The 20,737-nt window shown below is 41.1% G+C and overlaps 1 protein-coding gene across 8 annotated transcripts in view; it reads right to left on the bottom strand.

The window, feature by feature from the left end:
* The window catches only part of HACE1 (HECT domain and ankyrin repeat containing E3 ubiquitin protein ligase 1), a 154,158-nt gene that overhangs the window by 117,012 nt on the left and 16,409 nt on the right, over positions 1-20,737 (bottom strand). For 5 of the 8 annotated variants that reach the window (XM_051855413.2, XM_051855409.2, XM_051855411.2 and 2 more), the window contains exons 5-6: positions 18,584-18,659; positions 8,132-8,263 (exon numbers count right to left, since the gene is read on the bottom strand). In XM_051855413.2, the coding sequence (XP_051711373.1) occupies positions 8,132-8,263; positions 18,584-18,659 (208 nt within the window). The remainder of the gene's footprint in view (positions 1-8,131; positions 8,264-18,583; positions 18,660-20,737) is intronic. The other 3 variants (XM_070073752.1, XM_051855412.2, XM_070073753.1) reach the window with 2 other exon arrangements.

Genomic DNA, 20,737 nt, shown 5'->3' with positions numbered 1-20,737 from the left:
CTTTATCTAAAAACTGACAAGAGTTTGTGAATTCAAAAGGCTTCCATAGCCTAAGCAGCTCATGTCAAGAGCCTTGGGTGATCACTGACGTCATACATAAAATTGTTATTAAATTTACAACAGGAGTCACTGTACATAATTTCCCATGTAGAACCTCTGTCTTCAAAGAGCTGTATTATAATTATGTCTAAGTGCTCACAAAAGATGAATCATTCTTGGGTGCTTCTTTAAAGTTAATTAAGTTTCTAAAAAAAAAAAAAAGAAGAAGAAGTAAAATTAACTTCAAAATGCAAAGCCTTTGAAAAGCCTTTGTCTTAACTGTTGAGAAACAGTTTTTTGGTTTTTTTTTTCCGTGCAAATTGTTGAACATTTTATTTAGTGTAGAGTTGGTCTTCTGTGTACAAAGTTAAACGAAAATGGATCTTAGTGGAGAATGGGACTGAGAAAGGGAGAATGAGAGGGAGGAGGAGAAGAGGTGACAATGTGGGTGGGAAGGCAGGTATGGTGGGAAGAATCACTATACCTGAAAGTTGTACTTATAAAATATATGAAGTTTGTATTCCTTAAATAAAAAGTTTCTTTGGGGGGGGGGGGAGAATTAAATAAATAAAGCCAAAGGGGGAAAAATAAATAATTCTGATGACATGACTTATGGCAATGTACAAATAATAACATTAAAACAAAACAAAACAAAACCCTGCCAATTCACTACTCAGTGACTGGTTTAGATAGGTTTTCTCCAGATGCCTAATCCACCTATCGAGACGTTGAACTCAAGTAATCATCCAGCTGCATGAGAATATTAACAGTGATATGATGATTTTATATTATTTGCTCACAGTGTCCAGAAGTGATTAAAGGAGAACTCTAGCATTAAAATAAAGTTCGCTAAACCTAAAAACATATTACGAACTGTTAGCACACCCACCTTTGAGCCTCAAGGATGAATCTGATTAATGTTTTGCAAATGATTTCAACTAAGTTTGCATGGTTCTCTGGTAATTCCCCAAATGAAATGCTTGGAAGCTGGCTAAAGTAACCAAGACAGCTGACTAAATGTAGAGAAGAACTCTTCCTTAACAAATCTATAATCTCAGTAACAAGACAGCCAGTTCTATCACAGATAAGCTATAGGAGCCGGCACTATGGCATGGTAGGTAAAGCCAGCGCCTGCAGTGCTGGTATCCCACATGGGCGACAGTTCGAGTCCCGGCTGCTCCACTTCTGATCCAGCTCTCTGCTATGGCCTGGGAAAGCAGAAGATGGCCCAAGTGCCTGGGCTCCTGCACCCATATGGGAGACCCAGAAGAAACTCCTGGTTTCAGATCAGCCCAGCTCCAGCCATTGTGGCCATTTGGGGAGTGAACCAGCGGATGGAAGCCCTCTCTCTCTCTCCATCTCCGCCTCTCTGTAATTCTGCCTTTCAAAGAAATAATAAATAAATCTATCAAAAAATAAGCTATAATTCCATTGTCAAAATGCTTTTAAATTTTTAGACTGCAAAAAGTTTCAACCATCATTTTACATTATTTGGAAGCTTAATATCCAGTTATATATAAATTGAGGAATACAGTCATACATCACTCAACAACAGGAATACTCTGAGCATAGCTGGTGGCATTTGTTGTAGTATGATCATCACAGCATGTACTCACACAAATCAATCATATGTCAGTCATTGGACATGGCGAATTAAGAGATGATGTAAGCACAAGATTTATGAGCTGCAGTGGAACATGGTATACTGTTTTACAGTAAACTTGTTTATAAAAAGTACACTTTAAAATGTCAATAAAAATTATAGTAAGTACAAAAAAAACAGTAAAATAGTTGTTTACTATTATCAAGTATTATGTGATACACTTTTATGACTGGTAGCACAATAGGTTTGTTTACATCAGCACCACCCTAAACATATGAAGAATGCATTGAACCTTGACATTACAACACTGGATGATTATGATATCACTAAGCACTAAGAATTTTTCACCTCAATTATAATCTCATGGGAACACTGTTTTAAATGCAATCTATCACTGAGTGAAACATTACTATTCAATATAGGATTGTATCAAATTTATTCTGAAAAATGTTTTTAAACTGTAGATTGGGTTCTAAACTAGTCCTGCTATTTAATCTAACATATAAATTTAGAATGAACTATTTGATAGTCCTTAAGGGTGTCTAAATCCAAGTTATTCCAGCAGAGACAGCCAACAACTTTTTGTAGCAATATACCATATCTATAAATTCTAAAGAATAACAAAAAAAAAATGGTAAAAAGTTCCAATTATTGGCAAAAATGAGGTAAAAAATCAAATAACATACTAAGCCTTACTTCTTGCACAAAAGTAAATGAATGAAAGGTCCAGATTTTGCTCTTTTGTACTTTTACAAAATCATGTCATGCATATTAATAATGGCAGTAATAGCAGCAATATGTATTGTTTTGAAGTGTCTTCTCACACATTCATAACACTTTCCTTAATTATATCATCACTAGATACTTTATGAGATAGAGGGGCAGAAGAATAAAATAACTGCCAAAGACTGTATAAGAAGCTAATAAAAGGCCGGCACCACGGCTCAATAGGCTAATCCTCTGCCTGCGGCGCCGGCACACCAGGTTCTAGTCCCGGTTGGGGCATCGGTTCTGTCCTGGTTGCTCCTCTTCCAGTCCAGCTCTCTGCTGTGGCCCGGGAGGGCAGTGGAGGATAGCCCAGGTCCTTGGGCCCTGCACCCGCATGGGAGACCAGGAGAAGCACCTGGCTCCTGCCTTCGGATCAGCGCGGTGCACCAGCCACAGCGGCCACCGAGGGGTGAACCAACGGAAAAGGAAGACCTTTCTAATTAAAAAAAAAAAAAAGCTAATAAAAAATCAATAGATTAAACCATAATTCTGATATTGATAATAATGCAGTATAATTGCTGATGTAAGGAAAGCTATATAAAAATAAAATTATTAAAGAGTTCTATAGTTATTTCCTTCCTCTGAGCATTTTTAAATAGGAATAGAAGTAACTGAAACCAAGCTACAAGGACAGTAAGTGAATAGAATGCACCTTTTCACCATCCACACCACTTTCTTACAAGAGGATGATGAGGTCTTTTATGATGCTTACCTCTAACAAAACAGATGCCATCTATATGAAATCACAGCAAAGATTACTCAATTTCTTAGTTATGAAGAAAAGTAAAACTTTATCCAAATATTTTCTTTAAAAAAAAAAAAAAGTCATGTATGTCTGAAAAAGCACTGCTTGCTACCAAAGCAAGAATATAGCACTGTTATAAATTCTACAAAGCTTTAGGGCTCTAAGCTAGTTGGTCAGCACCTTTTCATGCACTCCTGAAATTCATTCTCAAGTAAGATTAGAAGGCAAATTTCAGATAATTTTTTTTTAAGATTTACTTATTTATATTTGAAAGGCAGAGTCACAGACAGAGAGATGGAGAGACAGAGAGAGAGACAGAGAGAGGTTTTCCATACACTGGTTCACTCCCTAAATGGTCGCAATGGCCAGAGCTGAGACGATCCAAAGCCGGGAGCCAGGAATTTCTTCCAGGTCTTCCATGTGGGTGCAGGGGCCCACAAACCTGGGCCATCTTCTACTGCCTTCCCAGGCCATTAGCAGGGAGCTGGACTGGAAGTGGAGTAGCAGTGGAAGTGGAGTAGCAGTACTGCTGGAAGGGAAGCCAGCAGTACAGGTATCGGCATAACCCACTTATGCCACCATACTGGCTCCTGCTCTTATCAAATTAAAATGCTGAAATAATAAAGAAATTCAGCTGGCACTGTGGTACAGTGGGTTAATCCTCTGTCTGCAGTGCCAGCATCCCATATGGGCACTGGTTCTAGTCCCAGCTACTTCACTTCCAATCCAGCTTCCTGCTGATACACCTGGGTAGGCAGTGAACGATGGTCCGGATGCTTGGGATCCTGCCACCATATGGGAGACCTCGAAGGGGTTCTTGACTCCTGGCTTTTGCCTGGCCCAGCACCAGCTGTTGTGGCCATTTGAGAAGTGAACCAGTAGATGAAAGACCTCTCTGTCTCTCTCTCTCTCTGACTCTGCCTTTCAAATAAAAAAAAAAAAAAAAAAAAGCAGATATGCATATGCTTTTTAAAATATTTTCAAAGTTTCTGTTCCCCTTTAAAGTTTTATATATTTATTCTATAGATATCAATATGTAAGCTTTTAAGCTTAAAAATAAAACCTTGAAACCTACATATGCTGATTTCATGTTTACATGGACACAAATTCTGGAGACTTTTTTATTTTTAAAGTAGATTCTTTTTTTCAAAGGCTTGTTTATATATTTGAGAGAGAAAGAGAGAGAGTTTCTATCCATGGGTTCACTCCTTAAGTAACCGCAACAGCTAGGTCTGGGTCAGGGCCAGAGCCAAGAGCCAGGAACACAATCCTGTCTCCCAAGTGGGTGGCAGAAACCTAATCACTTGAGCCATCATCACAGCCTCCCAGGGTCCCCATTAGCAGCAAGGTAGAGTCAGGAGCAGGAACCAGGAGTTGAACCAGGTACTGCAATGTGGGATGTGGACATCTTAACACCTGCCCCTGGAAACTTTTTAACAAATTAATCTAAGAATTAACTACTCTGAGACAAAAAAGACATTTTTTTAAAGAAAAAGTTCATCATTTTTAAGTTATTTAATTTACTTTTATATGAAGAACAACAGAGAGAGTGATGGAGAAATGAGGAGAGAAGTGAGAAGGGGGTGGGGGGGGGATCTTCCATTCACTGGCTCACTCTTCAAATGCCTGCCAACAGCCAGGGCTGGGCCTGAACAAAGCCAGGAGCCCAAAACTCCATCCAGGTCCCCTACGTGCTTGTAAGGACTCAAGTACTTGAGTCATCTACTGTTCCCAGGATGTGCATTTGCAGGAACATGGATCTGGGACTCAAACCCAGGCACTCTGATAATGGAGTAGGTTTTCCAAGCAGTGGCTTAAATGCTGCACCAAATGCTGCCCCCTAACAAATTATTTTAGATTCAGTGTTCAACTAATGAATAGATACACAAAGGGTTTTTTTTTTTTTTCAAATCAGCAATCCCTACCATGAAATAACATATCATATTTTGCATACCAATAAATCACTGTCAACTTAAAATAAAAGGATCTGCCAATCCAGTGAAAGTTGAGTATGTTGCAGAAACACATCAATAATTCTGAAAAAAGGGCAATATTAAGACAACTGTTAACACAGATTTTTAGAAGCATAATTCAGTCCAGAGGCAAGGAAACAGACTAAGATTCCTTCTCATCCCAACAGAAAAAACATCAGATAAACAGAATGATTCTGAAATAGTCAGTGCTAAGCAAGCACTGTATCAGTACAGGATCCTTAGAGGTAACTATAATTGACCAACCGCACTATAGAATGAATCTCACTAGCCAATACAACAAGTACAGGCAACATAGCTTTTCATGCTGTGCCTCGTCTGTATCTGTAAAATCTCACCCTGTGAAACTCATCACTGCAGTGAAGTCAGGCTCCTTAAAAAATTTCTGAGCATACAATTGTTCAAAGGCATCTGATCAAGATGAATTCAGTGCTTTATCACACCTGCTTTAGGCTATAAATCATGGAATATATTATACCATCTAATTTTCAATAACTTTCTAAGGCAATTCTCAATTTCAAATGCAGCATAGATAGCACATGTTTTGAGCCAGTTTTCCAAGTAGTTCTTGCTTCTACACTAGTTCAAGGCACCTAAAATTGCCTTCTGTAGGTCATTCTAATCTAAATCCCCGTCGATTTTTTTTTTCCTGTACAAGTTCCTGGACAGCTCATAGGGTTTAGAAGTCTTGGTAAATGAAACTCTGCTCATGTGTTACAGCAAAGAGTGTTTATATAGAAACAAAGTGCTTTTCTGTCCTCTGAAAGCTCTCTGTGGGAAACAGCTCTAATATGCAGTAGAGTTCCTTAAAGCCCTGGGCCATTCACACAGAATATTTTTTAAACTCAATACTGCTGAGAAAGTAAGAACTTGTGAGAAGTGATACTCTTTGAAAATAGTGGTAGCTTTCAGATGATAAAAGACAAAAAATTCAAATGAACATTGATGTGCAGAAGAAATTCCAGGAAAGAGAAAAAAGATAGGATATTCCTTGTTTCAACCCTTGCCTATCTTTAAGAAGTCCAATGGTCTATGAATATGGCCGTATTTAAAGCACATAAACATCCAGGATCCTGCATCCCAAACCCAGGTTAGGGAGAAAGTGTTTGAAGAGACAGAAATTCAGATTCTAGGGGCCAATGTTGATTTGCAGCAGGGTAAGCCACCACCTGGAACATAGGCATCCCACATAGGTGCCAGTTCGAATCTACTTCCCACAGCCAAAAAGGAAATGAACCAATGGATGAAAATCTCTGTCTCTCCTTCATTCTGCCTTTCAAATAAATAAATCTTTTTTGAAAAAAGGAATTCAATTTCCACTAGGAATATTCCCAACACAGGAGTAAGAGCATCTGACACAGCAGTTAAGACACTGCTTGAGACCTGCATCCTGTACCAGAGTGCCTGGGTTCGAGACTCAGCTCCATTCCAAAGTCCAATCTCCTGCTAATACTCACCCTGAAAGAAAGCAAGTGATGGTTCAAATTCTTGAGTTCCTGCCACCCACATGGGAGACCTTGACTGAATTCCCAGCTCCTGCCTTCAGCCTGACACAGCCTCAGCTGTTGTGGGCATTTGGGGAGTAAGTTTGCAAATGGCAGGTATCTGTCTCTCTCCCTCTCTCTTTCAAATAAATAAAACAAAAAACTTTAAAAAAGAGAAGACTCATACAGAGTTTGCACCAAAAATATAAACAAATAAAAAACCAACTTTATATCTTTGTAGTTGCTGCTAGGGTTGATTCTTATTATTATGGCTAATAAGTAAATATATTCTATTATCAATATATATATATTTTTTTATTTTTTGACAGGCAGAGTGGACAGTGAGAGAGAGAGACAGAGAGAAAGGTCTTCCTTTGCCGTTGGTTCACCCTCCAATGGCCGCCATGGTCGGCGCGCTGCGGCCTGCGCACCGCGCTGATCTGATGGCAGGAGCCAGGTACTTATCCTGGTCTCCCATGGGGTGCAGGGCCCAAGTACTCAAGCCATCCTCCACTGCACTCCCTGGCCACAGCAGAGAGCTGGCCCGGAAGAGGGGCAACCGGGACAGAATCCGGTGCCCCGACCGGGACTAGAACCCGGGGTGCCGGCGCCGCAAGGCGGAGGATTAGCCTAGTGAGCCGCAGCGCCGGCCTATTATCAATAATTTTAAACACAGAAAAAAGCTCAACGTAAACAATATGAAATTAAAGCTGGGGCCGGTGCTGTGGCATAGCAGGTAAAACCACCACCTACAGCGCCAACATCCCATATGGGCACCAGTTCAAGTCCCAGCTGCTCCACTTGCGATCCAGCCCTCTGCTATGGCCTGGGAAAGCAGTAGAAAATGGCCCAAGTCCTTGGGCCCCTGTACCCGCATGGGAGGCCCGGAAGAAGCTCCTGGCTTCAGAATGGCCCAGCTCCACCATTGAGACCATTTGGGGAGTGAGCCAGTGAATGGAGTGAACCAGCAGATGGAAGTCCTCTCTCTCTCTGTCATTACCTCTCTCTGTAACTCTTTCAAATAAATAAAATAAACCTTAAAAAAAAAACTGTCACTGTCACTCTAGCACTTAAATCCTGTAGCAAGAACACAGAAAATATGACAATCCAACTTGAACTAGTTAAGCAGTGTTGGTGTTCACCTTCCTCACTACCTAATACCAGTAAATGTGCTTAATGACAAAAAGAAAAAAATATGGAGAAGTTATTGGCTAAAACTGAAAACAGAGTATATATCATAATTAATAAGATTATATGTTAGCATATAACATTCTAAAATTTAATATTTTAGCTACTAAAATGCATGAATCAGAAATAAAATTATAAATATTTTGAGATATAAAAGCATTATTTCCATTCCTCTGTCCTCAAAGAATATGTGCAGAACTAAGATTATGCTATAATGCTTCATGTTCCTGAGTATGCAGTGAAAAGTTTTTCATGAATTTCAAGTTTTCAATGACAAATACATGCAACTTCAAGTCCTCATGGCTGAATTTACCGTCTTGTGACCATTCTGGCAGGCTACATGCAATGCTGTCTGCCCCATTGCATCCTCAACGTCGACATCACTGACGTGCTGCACAAGGTCATGCAGTAGTTCTGTCCGCCCATTCACAGCCAGCCAGTGGATCTGTGAAGCCAGTTAGTTACTTAACATTTGTGCAAGAGTATTTCACATTAAAAACAGCACGTAAATACTGCTTTAGTTCTCAACTGAGCATGATAGGCAAACTAAGGATATTTTAAGGCCATATAATTTTTTCCTATTTTTATTAGAAAATATATACATCATGTATTTCAAAACCAAGAATTCAGTGGTTCAAAACAGTAAGTACTATAAACTTACCAAATTCTCTGTTTCTTAGGTAACTAGATTCTATGCACAGTTTTTCTCTAAAAACAGAAGTTGGATATTTTTCCTTTCCCAGAAGCTAACATAAGTTAAAAAGAAATGCCATATTCTCTACTTCCTATATTTTACAATATATGTCTCTTACATAAATAATAAAAATATAGGGCCAATTTAAAAAAAAAAAAAAAAACCTAGAAATCTACCACTCAAAGACAGATAGGCACAGTAGGCCAATCTTCCGCCTGCGGCACCAGCATCCCATATGGGAGCTGGTTCTAGTCCCAGCTTACCCTCTTCAAATCCAGCTCTCTGCTATGGCCTGGGAAAGCAGTAGAAGACAGCCCAAGTGCTTGGGCCCCTGCACCCGCGTGGGAGACCAGGAAGAAGCACCTGGCTCCTGGCTTCAGATCGGCGCAGCTTCGGCTGCTGAGGCCATTTGGGGAGTGAACCAACAGAAGGAAGACCTTTCTCTCTCTCTCTCCCTCTCACTGTCTGTAACTCTACCTCTCAAATAAATAAATAGAATCTTAAAAAAAAAAAGATAAAACTGGACTACGCTATTTATACATTTTTCTTTCTTTTTATTTTTAAAGTATTTATGTATTTGACAGGCAGAGCGACAGACAGAAGGGAGAAAACAGAGCTCTTCCATCTGGTGGTCCACCCCCCAAGTGGCTGCAACAGCCGGGTTGGTACAGGCTGAAGTCAAGAACTCCATCCTGATCTCCCACATGCATGGCAAGGGTTGGAACACTTAGTCCTTCTTCCATTGCTTTCCCAGGCACACTAGCAGAGAGCTGGATCGAATCAGAGCAACCCATACTAGAACCAACACTCTAATAGGGGATGCCAGCATCACAAGCATCAACTTCACCCACTGTGCCACAACACCAGCTCCTATGTATTTTTATTTTATTTCTTTCCATTAAAAAATATCATGAAAGCAGGCACTTAGCCTAGTGGTTAAGATGCCATGTCCCATACCTCAAAGTGCCTGGTTCAATACTCAGTTCTGATTCATGACTCCAACTTCCTTCTGATGTGGCCCTTGGAAAACTGCAAGGATGGCTCATGTAACCGTGTCCTTGCAAACCATGTAACAGAACTGGATTGCATTCCCAGCCCCTTTATGGGCATTTGAAGAGTAAACCATCAGCTGGAAACACTCTCTCTCCATCTCTGTTTTGACTCTCAAATAAATAAAATAAAAAATTTTAAATATCACAAAACCTCGGTTTTTAAATGGCAGACTGAGAGGCTGGTGCTGTGGTGTAATGGGTTACACAACTACCTACAATGTTCAAGTCCTGGCTATTGCACTTCCAATCCAGCTCCCTGCCAATGTTCCTGGGAAGGTAGCAGAAGATGGCCCAAGCAGCTAGGCCCCTGCCACCCATGTGAGAGATCAGGATGGCATTCCTGGCTCCTGGCTTGGGCCTGGTCCAGATCTGCTGCTACAGTTATTTGGAGACTGAACCACTATATGGGAGATATGTATGTGTGGGGTGTGTGTGTGTGTGTGTGTGTGTGTATGTGTATGTGTGTCTGTCTTTCCCCAGTCACTCTGCCTTTCAAATAAATAAATAAATCTTTTAAAAAAAATTGTAAATGGCAGGTTGAGCACAAACATGAGCTGCTACTTCTTCCTAAAACCCCACAGAAACGACAGAATATTTTCTTAAAGAACAGACTCGTAAAGATATAAAGAAAAGAAAAAAAAAGAATAGCAACAAGTTTTAGAAGCTGAAAACAGATAATGCTTTTAGTTTCTAAGATAATATTTGCTGACTTGTCAAAATAAAAAACCAGAATCCTAAATTAGAGCAGAAAAAGCTAAGAAGAAATACGATTCAGATCACAGAAATCCCAAAAGGCTCGAGAATGAACTGTAAGCACCATGTACCTCCTGAAGCAGAGGTGAATATGGAATGAGAGAGAGATCAGTTGAAAGTTAATAAGATTTAGACTCTTCCTAACTCTGCAAGATCAGTGAAGGCCCCTCCCAATCTGACAGAAAACAAGAGGCTTAGAAACAAAAAGTCTCTCCCAATGAGAGACACCAAGCACAGGGAGCAGACAGTATTTCAGTGAAAAGGAGAGATTAAGTACACATTTACAAAATGAATACTGGGGTCCCAAAGCATTCTTCCCGACCCAGCACCCAGACTGCTAACACCGTCTTGGCAGCTGGAACAGCTTTCTCTGAAGAATCTGATCAGCTCAAGACTAAATGCCTATAGAAGGAAAGGAAAGGTCCTAGAAGCAAATGACGAAGCCTAACACCCCACACGGGTTCCCCCTGTGAACAAACCTGAGGCAGAGAGAGCTTTCAAACATCTCCCATCTAACATTGGACAAATGCCTCTAATTTGAAGGACAAACTTAAAACAGAGCAAGAGAGGAACTGTGATTATTCAAGTAAAACCTCTATCTACAACTCATAAAGAACACACTGATTGTACATTTGAAACCAAAAACAGGATACTATTTTTTATATGAACAATACAAAAAAAATAAAAAGGAACTCTCAGAAAGTGATACTTTGATAGAGACATGCAAACTCAAAAAAGGCTTTGGAAGAAAATACTGAGGAAGCACAAAGACAAAGAAATGGCTAAACAGGAATAAAACTTAAAGGGTTTGCACAAGAGATCTACATCAAATAACAGGAATTAGAAGAGAAAAGAACGAGAAATCAGAAGAGTGGAAATCATCAAAATAATGATGTGTCAAAATTTCTCAGGAGTTCCCCTTTACAAGTTGACAGAAACTATTATCCAGCAAAATGTATGAAACAAATCCAAATCAAGGCATGTAATATGAAATATTAGAATGCTAAGAATAAAGTAGATTCTGTGTTTCTGAAGAGAGAAAAGCAAAATAGTTTTACAAAGACTCTATCATCAAAACAGCACCAACCTTCACAACTGAAAGGTAGAAGACTAGACAGCAATGCTTTCAAAATTCTGAGAGAAAACAATGTCCACCTTAGAATTTAACTGTCAGTTATATGATTGGACAGATTCAAACACTCAAGTCATATCCAGACTTGTAAATGGCAACAGATTTACTTGCCATGCAACTTTTATCAGGAAACTACCAGAGCTGTGCTCCAGCAAAGTGACAGCATAGTTATCAGGAAAGACAGACATAGGACCCACTTAACCCAGAGCAAGAGAAAGGCATAAGGAGCCTCCAGGGTGACGGTGAAAAGACATTCCAAATGACAACTGCAGAAGAAACCTAGAACTCAATCAGTCCAACCAAGAGAGGGCAAAAGCCTCCGTAAGAGATTAATTCAGACATAATCAAGACATGCAGGGTACTGGATAGATATTAAGAGGGTATTTACAGGCCGGCGGCATGGCTCACTAGGCTAATCCTCCACCTTGCGGCGCCGGCACACCGGGTTCTAGTCCCGGTTGGGGCGCCGGATTCTGTCCCGGCTGCCCCCCTTCCAGGCCAGCTCTCTGCTATGGCCAGGGAGGGCAGTGGAGGATGGCCCAAGCGCTTGGGCCCTGCACCCGCATGGGAGACCAGGAGAAGCACCTGGCTCCTGCCATCGGATCAGCGCGTTGCACCGGCTGCAGCGCGCCAGCCGCGGCGGCCATTGGAGGGTAAACCAACGGCAAAAGGAAGACCTTTCTGTCTCTCTCTCTCACTGTCCACTCTGTCAAAAAATAAATAAATAAATAAATAAATAAAATATTAAAAAAAAAAAAGAGGGTATTTACGGCCTGTCCCGCGGCTCAGTAGGCTAATCCTCCGCCTAGCGGCGCCGGCACACTGGGTTCTAGTCCCGGTCAGGGCGCTGGATTCTGTCCCTGTTGCCCCTCTTCCAGGCCAGCTCTCTGCTGTGGCCAGAGAGTGCAGTGGAGGATGGCCCAAGTGCTTGGGCCCTGCACTCCATGGGAGACCAGGAGAAGCACCTGGCTCCTGCCTTCGGATAGGCGCGGTGCGCCGGCCGCAGCGTGCCAGCCGCGGCGGCCATTGGAGGGTGAACCAACAGCAAAAAGGAAGACCTTTCTCTCTGTCTCTCTCTCTCACTATCCACTCTGCCTGTCAAAAAAAAAAAAAGAGGGTATTTACAGTGGCAGCAGTTAAGACACTGATCAGGATATCACCATCACATATCAATATGCATACCCAGGTCCCAAGTCCCAGCTCCACTCCTAGTTCTAGTCTCCTGTTAACGTCGACCTTGGGAGGCAGTAGGTGGTGAGCCAACTACTTGAATCCCTGCCACACACACTGGGAGACCAGAACTGAATTCCCAGCTCCTGGCGTCAGACTGGCCCAGTCTCTGAAGTTGTGGGCATTTGGGGAGTAAACTAGCAGATGAAAGATCTCTGTATATCTGTCTATGTTTATCTCTTTCAAACAAATAAAATTTAGGGGCTAGCATTGTGGCACAGTGGGTTAATGCCCTGGCCTGAAGTGACGACATCCCATATGGGCGCTGGTTAGAGACCCGGCTGTTCCACTTCCAATCCAGCTCTCTGCTAAGGCCTGGGAAAGCAGTAGAAGATGGCCCAAGTCCTTGGGCCCCTGTACCCACATGGGAGACCCAGAAGAAGCTCCTGGCTCCTGGCTTCAGATAGGCGCAGCTCCAGCTACTGCAGCCAACTGGGGAATGAAACATCAGATAGAAGACCACCCCCTCTCTCTGCCTCTCTCTCTGTGTAACTCTGACTTTCAAATAAATAAATAAATCTTTAGGGGCTGGCGCCATGGCTCACTTGGTTAATCCTCCGCCTGCGGCGCCAGCATTCCATATGGGCGCCGGATTCTAGTCCCGGTTGCTTCTCTTCCAGTCCAGCTCTCTGCTGTGGCCTGGGCGGGCAGTGGAGGATGGCCCAAGTGCTTGGGCCCCTGCACCTGCATGGGAGACCAGGAAGAAGCATCTGGCTCCTGGCTTCGGATCAGCGTAGCTCCAGCTATAGCGGCCTTTTTGGGAATGAACCAAAGGAAGGGAGACTTTTCTTTCTGCCTCTCTCTCCCACTGTCTAACTCTGTCAAATAAATAAATCATTAAAAAATAAATAAAATTTTAAAATATTTTTAAGAAATCCTTCTTATTAAATGAATATTAACATTATAGCACAGGGGAAGCTTGATAATGAATTAGTAATAAATAACTAAAATGTTTAAAAACTAAAGCTACAATAAGGAAAGAATAGATGTTTAAAAACAGATTGGGGCCAGCGCTGCAGCTCACTAGGCTAATCCTCCACCTTGCGGCGCCGGCACACTGGGTTCTAGTCCCGGTCGGGCGCCGGATTCTGTCCCGGTTGCCCCTCTTCCAGGCCAACTATCTGCTGTGGCCAGGAAGTGCAGTGGAGGATGGCCCAAGTGCTTGGGCCCTGCACCCCATGGGAGACCAGGAGAAGCACCTGGCTCCTGCCATCGGATCAGCGTGGTGCACTGGCCGCAGCGCACCAGCCGCGTCGGCCACTGGAGGGTGAACCAATGGCAAAAGGAAGAACTTTCTCTCTGTCTCTCTCTCTTTCACTGTCGACTCTGCCTGTCAAAAAAAAAAAAAAAAAAAACCAGATTGGAAAGAAAACTATCCTCAGATGATATGATTACCTATGTTGAAAATCCTAAAGAAACTCCCAAACAATTCCTAGAACCAGTAAGTTAATTCAACTTAGCTGCAGGATACGAGAACACACAGAAAATAACTGCATTCCCATATACTAAGGCTGAACATGTAGAAACCCAAACTAAAAAAAGAATACTAAACAGCCAGCACTCTGGCTTAGCAGGTAAAGCTGCTGTCTGTAGTGCCCGCATACCATATGGCGCAGGTTCGAGTCCTGGCTGCTCCACTTCCAATCCAGCTCTCTGCTATGGCCTGGGAAAGCAGTAGAAGATGGTCCAAGTCTTTGGGCCCCTGTACCCACATGGGAGAGCCAGAAGAAGCTCTTGCCCCCTGGCTTAGGATCAGCTCAGCTCTGGCCACTGTGGTCATTTGGGGAATGAACCAGCAGATGGGAGACCTCTCTCTCTTTCTGCCTCTGCCTCTCTGTAACTCTGCCTTTCAAATAAATAAATAAATCTTTTTTAAAAAATCGAATACTACTCACAACTGCCCCAGAGAAAAAGAAAACTTGTAGATACACTATGTTTATGGATTGGAAAAATCAACATAGTGAAGACGTCAACTCTCCCCAAACTGATCTCTCAGTTTAATCCAATCAAATTCTTCAAAATTCAATTCAATCAAAATCTCCAGAAAGCCTTTTATTATTATTATTTTGGCATTTTTTTAAAGATTTTTTAAAATGTATTTGAAAGGTAGACTTATGGGGAGCGGGGTCAGGGTAGAAAGAGATCTTCCATCAGATGGTTCAGCCCCTAAGTGGCTACAATCACTGGGGCTGGCCCAGGCCAAAGCTGGGTGCCTGGAACTCCATCCAAGTCTCCCATGTAGGTGGCAGGGGCCCAAGTACTTGGGTCATCTTCTGCTGCTTTTGTAGGTGCATTAGCAGGGAGCTAGGTGGGAAGTGGTGTAGTTAGGACTCGAACAGGTGCACATATGAGATGCCGGCATCACAGGCAGTGGCTTAACCCACTGTGCTGGAACATCAGCCCCTAGACACATTTATGATAAAATGAATATGGAAGACAAAGCAACAAGACAGCTAAAATAATCTTGATATGGCAAGCAGTAGAAAGGGAAAGCAGTAGAAGATGGCCCAAATGCTTGGGCCCCTGCACCCTCACAGGAGACTCGGAAGAAACCTCTGGCTCCTGGCTTCATATTGCCACAGCTCCCGCCATTGTGGCCGTTTGGGGAGTGAATCAATGGATGGAAGGCTTTTCTATCTCTCCCTTTCTCTCTCTATAATTCTACCTCTCAAATAAAAAAATAAAATCTTTTCTTTAAAAAAGTAATTTGATTCATATATTTATAAATAATTTTGTTCAATAAAAATTTTTATTTAAAAAAATTTTTTCCATTCCACCTTCTGTAAAGTTCAGGAGGGAAAAGGAGAAATTAGCAAATAAAAACTTATGTAGTTAAATAGATTATATTAACATGGACACCTTACCTTGTCTAAACTAAGTAAACCATGTCTAAGAAAGATCTATCTTAATTAGGATAGGACCAGCACTGTAAGTTAAACCTCCGCCTGAGCACTGGCATCCCATATAGGCACCAGTTTCCCAGCTGCTCCACTTCTGATCCTGCTCCCTGCTAATGGCCTAGGGAAGCAGCAGAATGCGGCCCAAGTGATTAGGACCCTGCAACCATGTGGGACACCCAGAAGAAGCTCCTGCCTCTGGATCGGCCCAGCTCTGGGTGTTGAGGCATTCCATCAGCAGATGGAAGACCTCTCTCTCTCTGTTTCTCCCTCTGTAACTCTGCCTCTCAAATAAATAAATAAATAAATCTTTAAAAAAACAAAATAGATCTATGTAATTTCCAGGTTTTTACAATCCTCTATAGCATTTACCACACCACTAAACATCCTGAATACAATCTTTCCTTAGAGTAGATGATATTATATTGTTAATCTATAATAAATTCTGAATTTTCACAAGAACTACAGATTCCATGTAATTGTCATAATTGAGCTTATTCTAATAGGTCATTCACAGCACAACTCAAATCTGAGGGAAGTTGTTTTGTTATGCCTCACCCCCCCCCCAGATTATTAATCAAAAAAGCCTTGAAAACTGGCATGCTAAGTGAATATTCAGTATTCTTTTTCATTCACAAGTTAAAAGATTCAAAATGTGCAACTACTGTCAAAGGTTGGTAAGGTTGGTACACTTAACAAAAACTTAACTTCCACCATAACTTTAAAACAACTGTTCATCACATCATTTTATTAATCTCTACAGATTTATTTATTTGAAAGTCAAAGAGACAGAGAAACAGACAGAGATCTTTCTTCCTATGAGTCACTCCTCAAATGGCAGCAACAGCCAGGGCTGGACCAGGCTAAAGCTAGGAGTCAAGAACTCCATCCAGGTCTCCCACATGGGATGGCAGGGACTCAAGTGCTTCAGTCATCATCTGCTGCTTCCCAGAAGCATTAGCAAGGAAATGGACTGGAAATGGAATAGACGGGACTCAAACTGGCACTCTGATATGGCACATGGACATCTCTACTTCTTTTTTTTTTAATTTTTTTATTTTTATTTATTTATTTTTTTTTGACAGGCAGAGTGGACAGTGAGAGAGAGAGACAGAGAGAAAGGTCTTCCTTTGCCGTTGGTTCACCCTCCAATGGCCGCCGCGGCCGGTGCGCTGCAGCCGGCGCACCGCGCTGATCCGATGGCAGGAGCCAGGAGCCAGGTGCTTTTCCTGGTCTCCCATGGGGTGCAGGGCCCAAGCACCTGGGCCATCCTCCACTGCACTCCCTGGCCACAGCAGAGAGCTGGCCTGGAAGAGGGGCAACCGGGACAGAATCCGGCGCCCCAACTGGGACTAGAACCCGGTGTGCCGGCACCGCTAGGCGGAGGATTAGCCTAGTGAGCCACAGCGCCGGCCCACATCTCTACTTCTAAAACCATCAATACTCCAACAAAACAACAAGTTGGTTAAAATTTTTGGATTTCAACAATCCACCCATATCCCTTATCACCTCTCTATATTACTTTATTACATAAAAAATAAAGTATATATTTAGTACGTACATATTACAATTAATAAGTTACATATACTTTATTATATATAAATATTATATAATCATAATTATATAATTATTTATAATTAAATATGTTATATTTATATTATATAAAAATATATAGATATATATTTACTATAATATTCTTGCCAAAATAGTCATATGGCAAAATGGATAAAAACACTAGTTTAAGACATAAGAAAAGGACATAGGCCAAAATGTTAACAGTGATTATCTCTGAGTACAGGAAAGAGAAGAATGTTCAATCCACTGGTAACCTTTCTGGTCATCTTTTTCTTTCTTTCTTCCTAGCCATATAATTTTCCTCTAATGAATACATTAAAGGTGATTAGAAGGACATAATGAAAAAACAGCTTTCTTCTAATGGCCTTACACCATACTTCAACACAGATTCTCCCGGAAGTCCCTTGAAAGTCAAAGACTCTCTTTCTCTGCCTTTGCCTCTGCCTCTCTGTAACAATGGCTTTCAAATAAATAAATAAATCCTAAAAAAAGGAAAATAAATAATGGGGGTGGGGAGGAGCCAACGCTGTGGCATAGTAGATGAAGCCTCCACCTGAAGTGCTGGCATCCCATCTGGGCACCAGTTCAAGACCTGGATGCTTCACTTCTGATCCAGCTCTCTGCTATGGCCTGGGAAAGCAGTAGAAGATGGCCCAAGGCCTTGGGCCCCTGCACCCACTTGGGAGACCCAAAGAAGCTCCTGGCTCCTGGCTTTGGAAGTGCCCAGTTCTGGCTGTTGCAGCCATTTCGGGAGTGAACCAGCTCACTTGCTCGCTCTCTCTCTCTCTCTCTGCCTCTGCCTCTGCCTCTCTGTAACTCTGCCTTTCAAATAAATAAATCTTAAAAAAAAAAAAAAAGAAGGAAAATAAAATCAATGACAATAGTAAGGGATGCAAGACTTCAAAAAAAACAAAGTCATTAGTTTAGAAAGGAGAAGGGAGAGGCAGCCATTATGGTGCCAAAGGTCAAGTCACCACTTAGGCTCGCCCTATCCTATACCCCATACAGGAGTGCTTTGGTTTGAGTCTCAGCTCCACTTCCAATCTAGCTTCCTGGGAGGCAGCAGATGACGGTTCAAATACTTGGGTCTCCACCACCAACACAGGTGACTCAAATTGGCTTCTGGTTTTGGCTTGGTCTGTCCTACCCCGGCTGTTGTGGGAATTTAGGGAGCAAACCAGTAGGTGAAAGATCTCTCTGTCACTATGCCTTTCAAATAAACAATAAAAAAGAGAAATCCATTTTTAAAATTTTTATTTTTAAAAATGGGAGAAACATGGTTAAACTGTAACTTCCCTTAATAAATTATGTTGAAAACTCAACATTCTCTACCTTACTATAAAAAAGTAACTTGCAGAAATATCTCTACTTTGCATTACCATCACATTCATCATTTTCAAAAAAGTACTTTAATAAAACTGATAGCACTTACTGCTGTAAGGCCTTCATTATTACAAATGTTGACATCAGCACTGTATTCTAATAATTTACTCATACATTTTTTTTGCCTGAAGAGAAAAACAGATAGTCACAGATCATTGGCACTAGAAAAATATACAATCATTTTACTAAAACATTAATAATAATCAACATTAGTTGATGATATCATTATCTGTATCTGCAATATTTAAATATTTAAAATAAAATATAAAACTGTTTTTATGATTCAAAGATAGCAAAGAAATGGCACAATTCAGTTTTGTAATTCAAATTACAAACTTCTAATATTGATTAAATACATGGAATAGTGATCTTCATTAGAGACATAAGAAAATGTAAGTCTAAATGAAAGGGAATGCTTATAACAAAATGATGTCAATGTTGTATCCTATATTCTTGATTACAAAATATTCAAAAGATAACATTCAAATGAATTACAAAAACATAATCAGAAAATCAGTAAAATGTTGAGTCCATCCACTTTTTTTCAATTACTTTTGTGGTAAAATACATGTGACATAAAATTTACCATCTTAACCACTTTTAAGTGTACAGTTCAGTGACATTTTACTTAGCATAATATCTCTAACTTTTATCCATATTATAGCATACCATCAGAACATCTTTCCTTTTTAACGCTAAATAATATTCCATTATATGTATTTACCATACTTTGCTTACCAGTTAATGGACACTCAGGCTGCTTCCACATTTTAGCTACTAATGAATAAGCATGTGAAATTATTTCTTTAAACTCTGCTTTCAATCCTTTTAGATTTTCTGCCAGAAATAGATCCGCTGGATCATATGGCAATTCTACTTTTAAATTCTGAGGAACTACCATATTGTTTCCCACAGCAGCTTTATCATTTCACGTTCCCAGCAAGTACACAAGAGCTCCAATTTCTCCACATCCTCACCAATACCTGTTATTTTTTGTAGACATTCTAATGGGTTTGAGTTGCTATTTCATTCTGGTTTTCTGTTTTTTTCTTAAAAATTTATTTGAAAGGCAGAGAGAGGAGAAAGAAATCTTCTGTCTACTGGTTCACACCCCAAAAGTCCACAACAGCCGGCGCTGGGCAGGGCCAAAGCCAAGATCTAGGAACTACATTCCAGGACTTACATGTGGATGGTAGAAACCCAAGTAATTAGAACACTAACTGCTGCCCCCCAAACACATTAGCAGGAAGCTAGATTAGAAGTGTGAAGTAGCTGGGAACTGACCCAGGCACTCTGACAATGACCCAGTGGCTTCACCTCTTGCACTACAACACCCACCCCTATCATTGGTGTTCTGATTTGCATTTCCCTAATTACTGATGTTGAGCATCTTTCCAGGTTCTTATTAATCATTTGTGTATCTCCAGAGAAATATCCATTCTTTTCCTGTTTGTTTTTAAATTGCTATTCCATTTTGCTTACAATGTTTCCTCTAATCCATTCCCAGTAACTACACAATATTCATTTTAATTCCCCTTCAGTACTGAAACCTGTATGGATTCCTATGAACTACAAGGAATCTCATACTCCCCTCACATGGTCATCAGCTTTGACATATATATATATATGCATACTTTTATATATATGTAAAAACATATACCATATACATATAATATACATTAATATAGTATATCACATAGAATATATATATGTGTATGCACTATTATTTACTCAACCAGATCATACACTTCTTCATGCAATTGTTTCTTTTTTTTTTTAATATTTTTTTAATTTATTTGACAGGTAGAGTTATAGACAGTGAGAGAGAGACAGAGAGAAAGGTCTTCCTTCCATTGTTTCACTCCCCAAATGGCCGCCATGGCCGGCACTGCGCCAATCCAAAGCCAGGAGCCAGATGCTTCTTCCTGGACTCCCATGTGGGTGCAGAGGCCCAAGCACTTGGGCCATCTTCCACTGCCCGCCCAGGCCACAGCAGAGAGCTGGACTGGAAGAGGAGCAGCCGGGACTAGAACCGGCACCCATATGGGATGCTGGCGCCACAGGCGGAGGATTAACCAAGCGAGCCACAGCACCTGCCCCATGCTATTGTTTCTTTTCACTTAGTACTAAGCATAGCCAAGCACACAGTAACTCTCAATAAAAACTTATTATTTATTAAATACTCAATATTGTAAGTCACTGG

This window comes from Oryctolagus cuniculus, chromosome 5 (assembly GCF_964237555.1).
Source record: "Oryctolagus cuniculus chromosome 5, mOryCun1.1, whole genome shotgun sequence".
Lineage (NCBI taxonomy): Eukaryota > Metazoa > Chordata > Mammalia > Lagomorpha > Leporidae > Oryctolagus > Oryctolagus cuniculus.
This window is presented reverse-complemented; position numbering and strand designations above follow the sequence as displayed.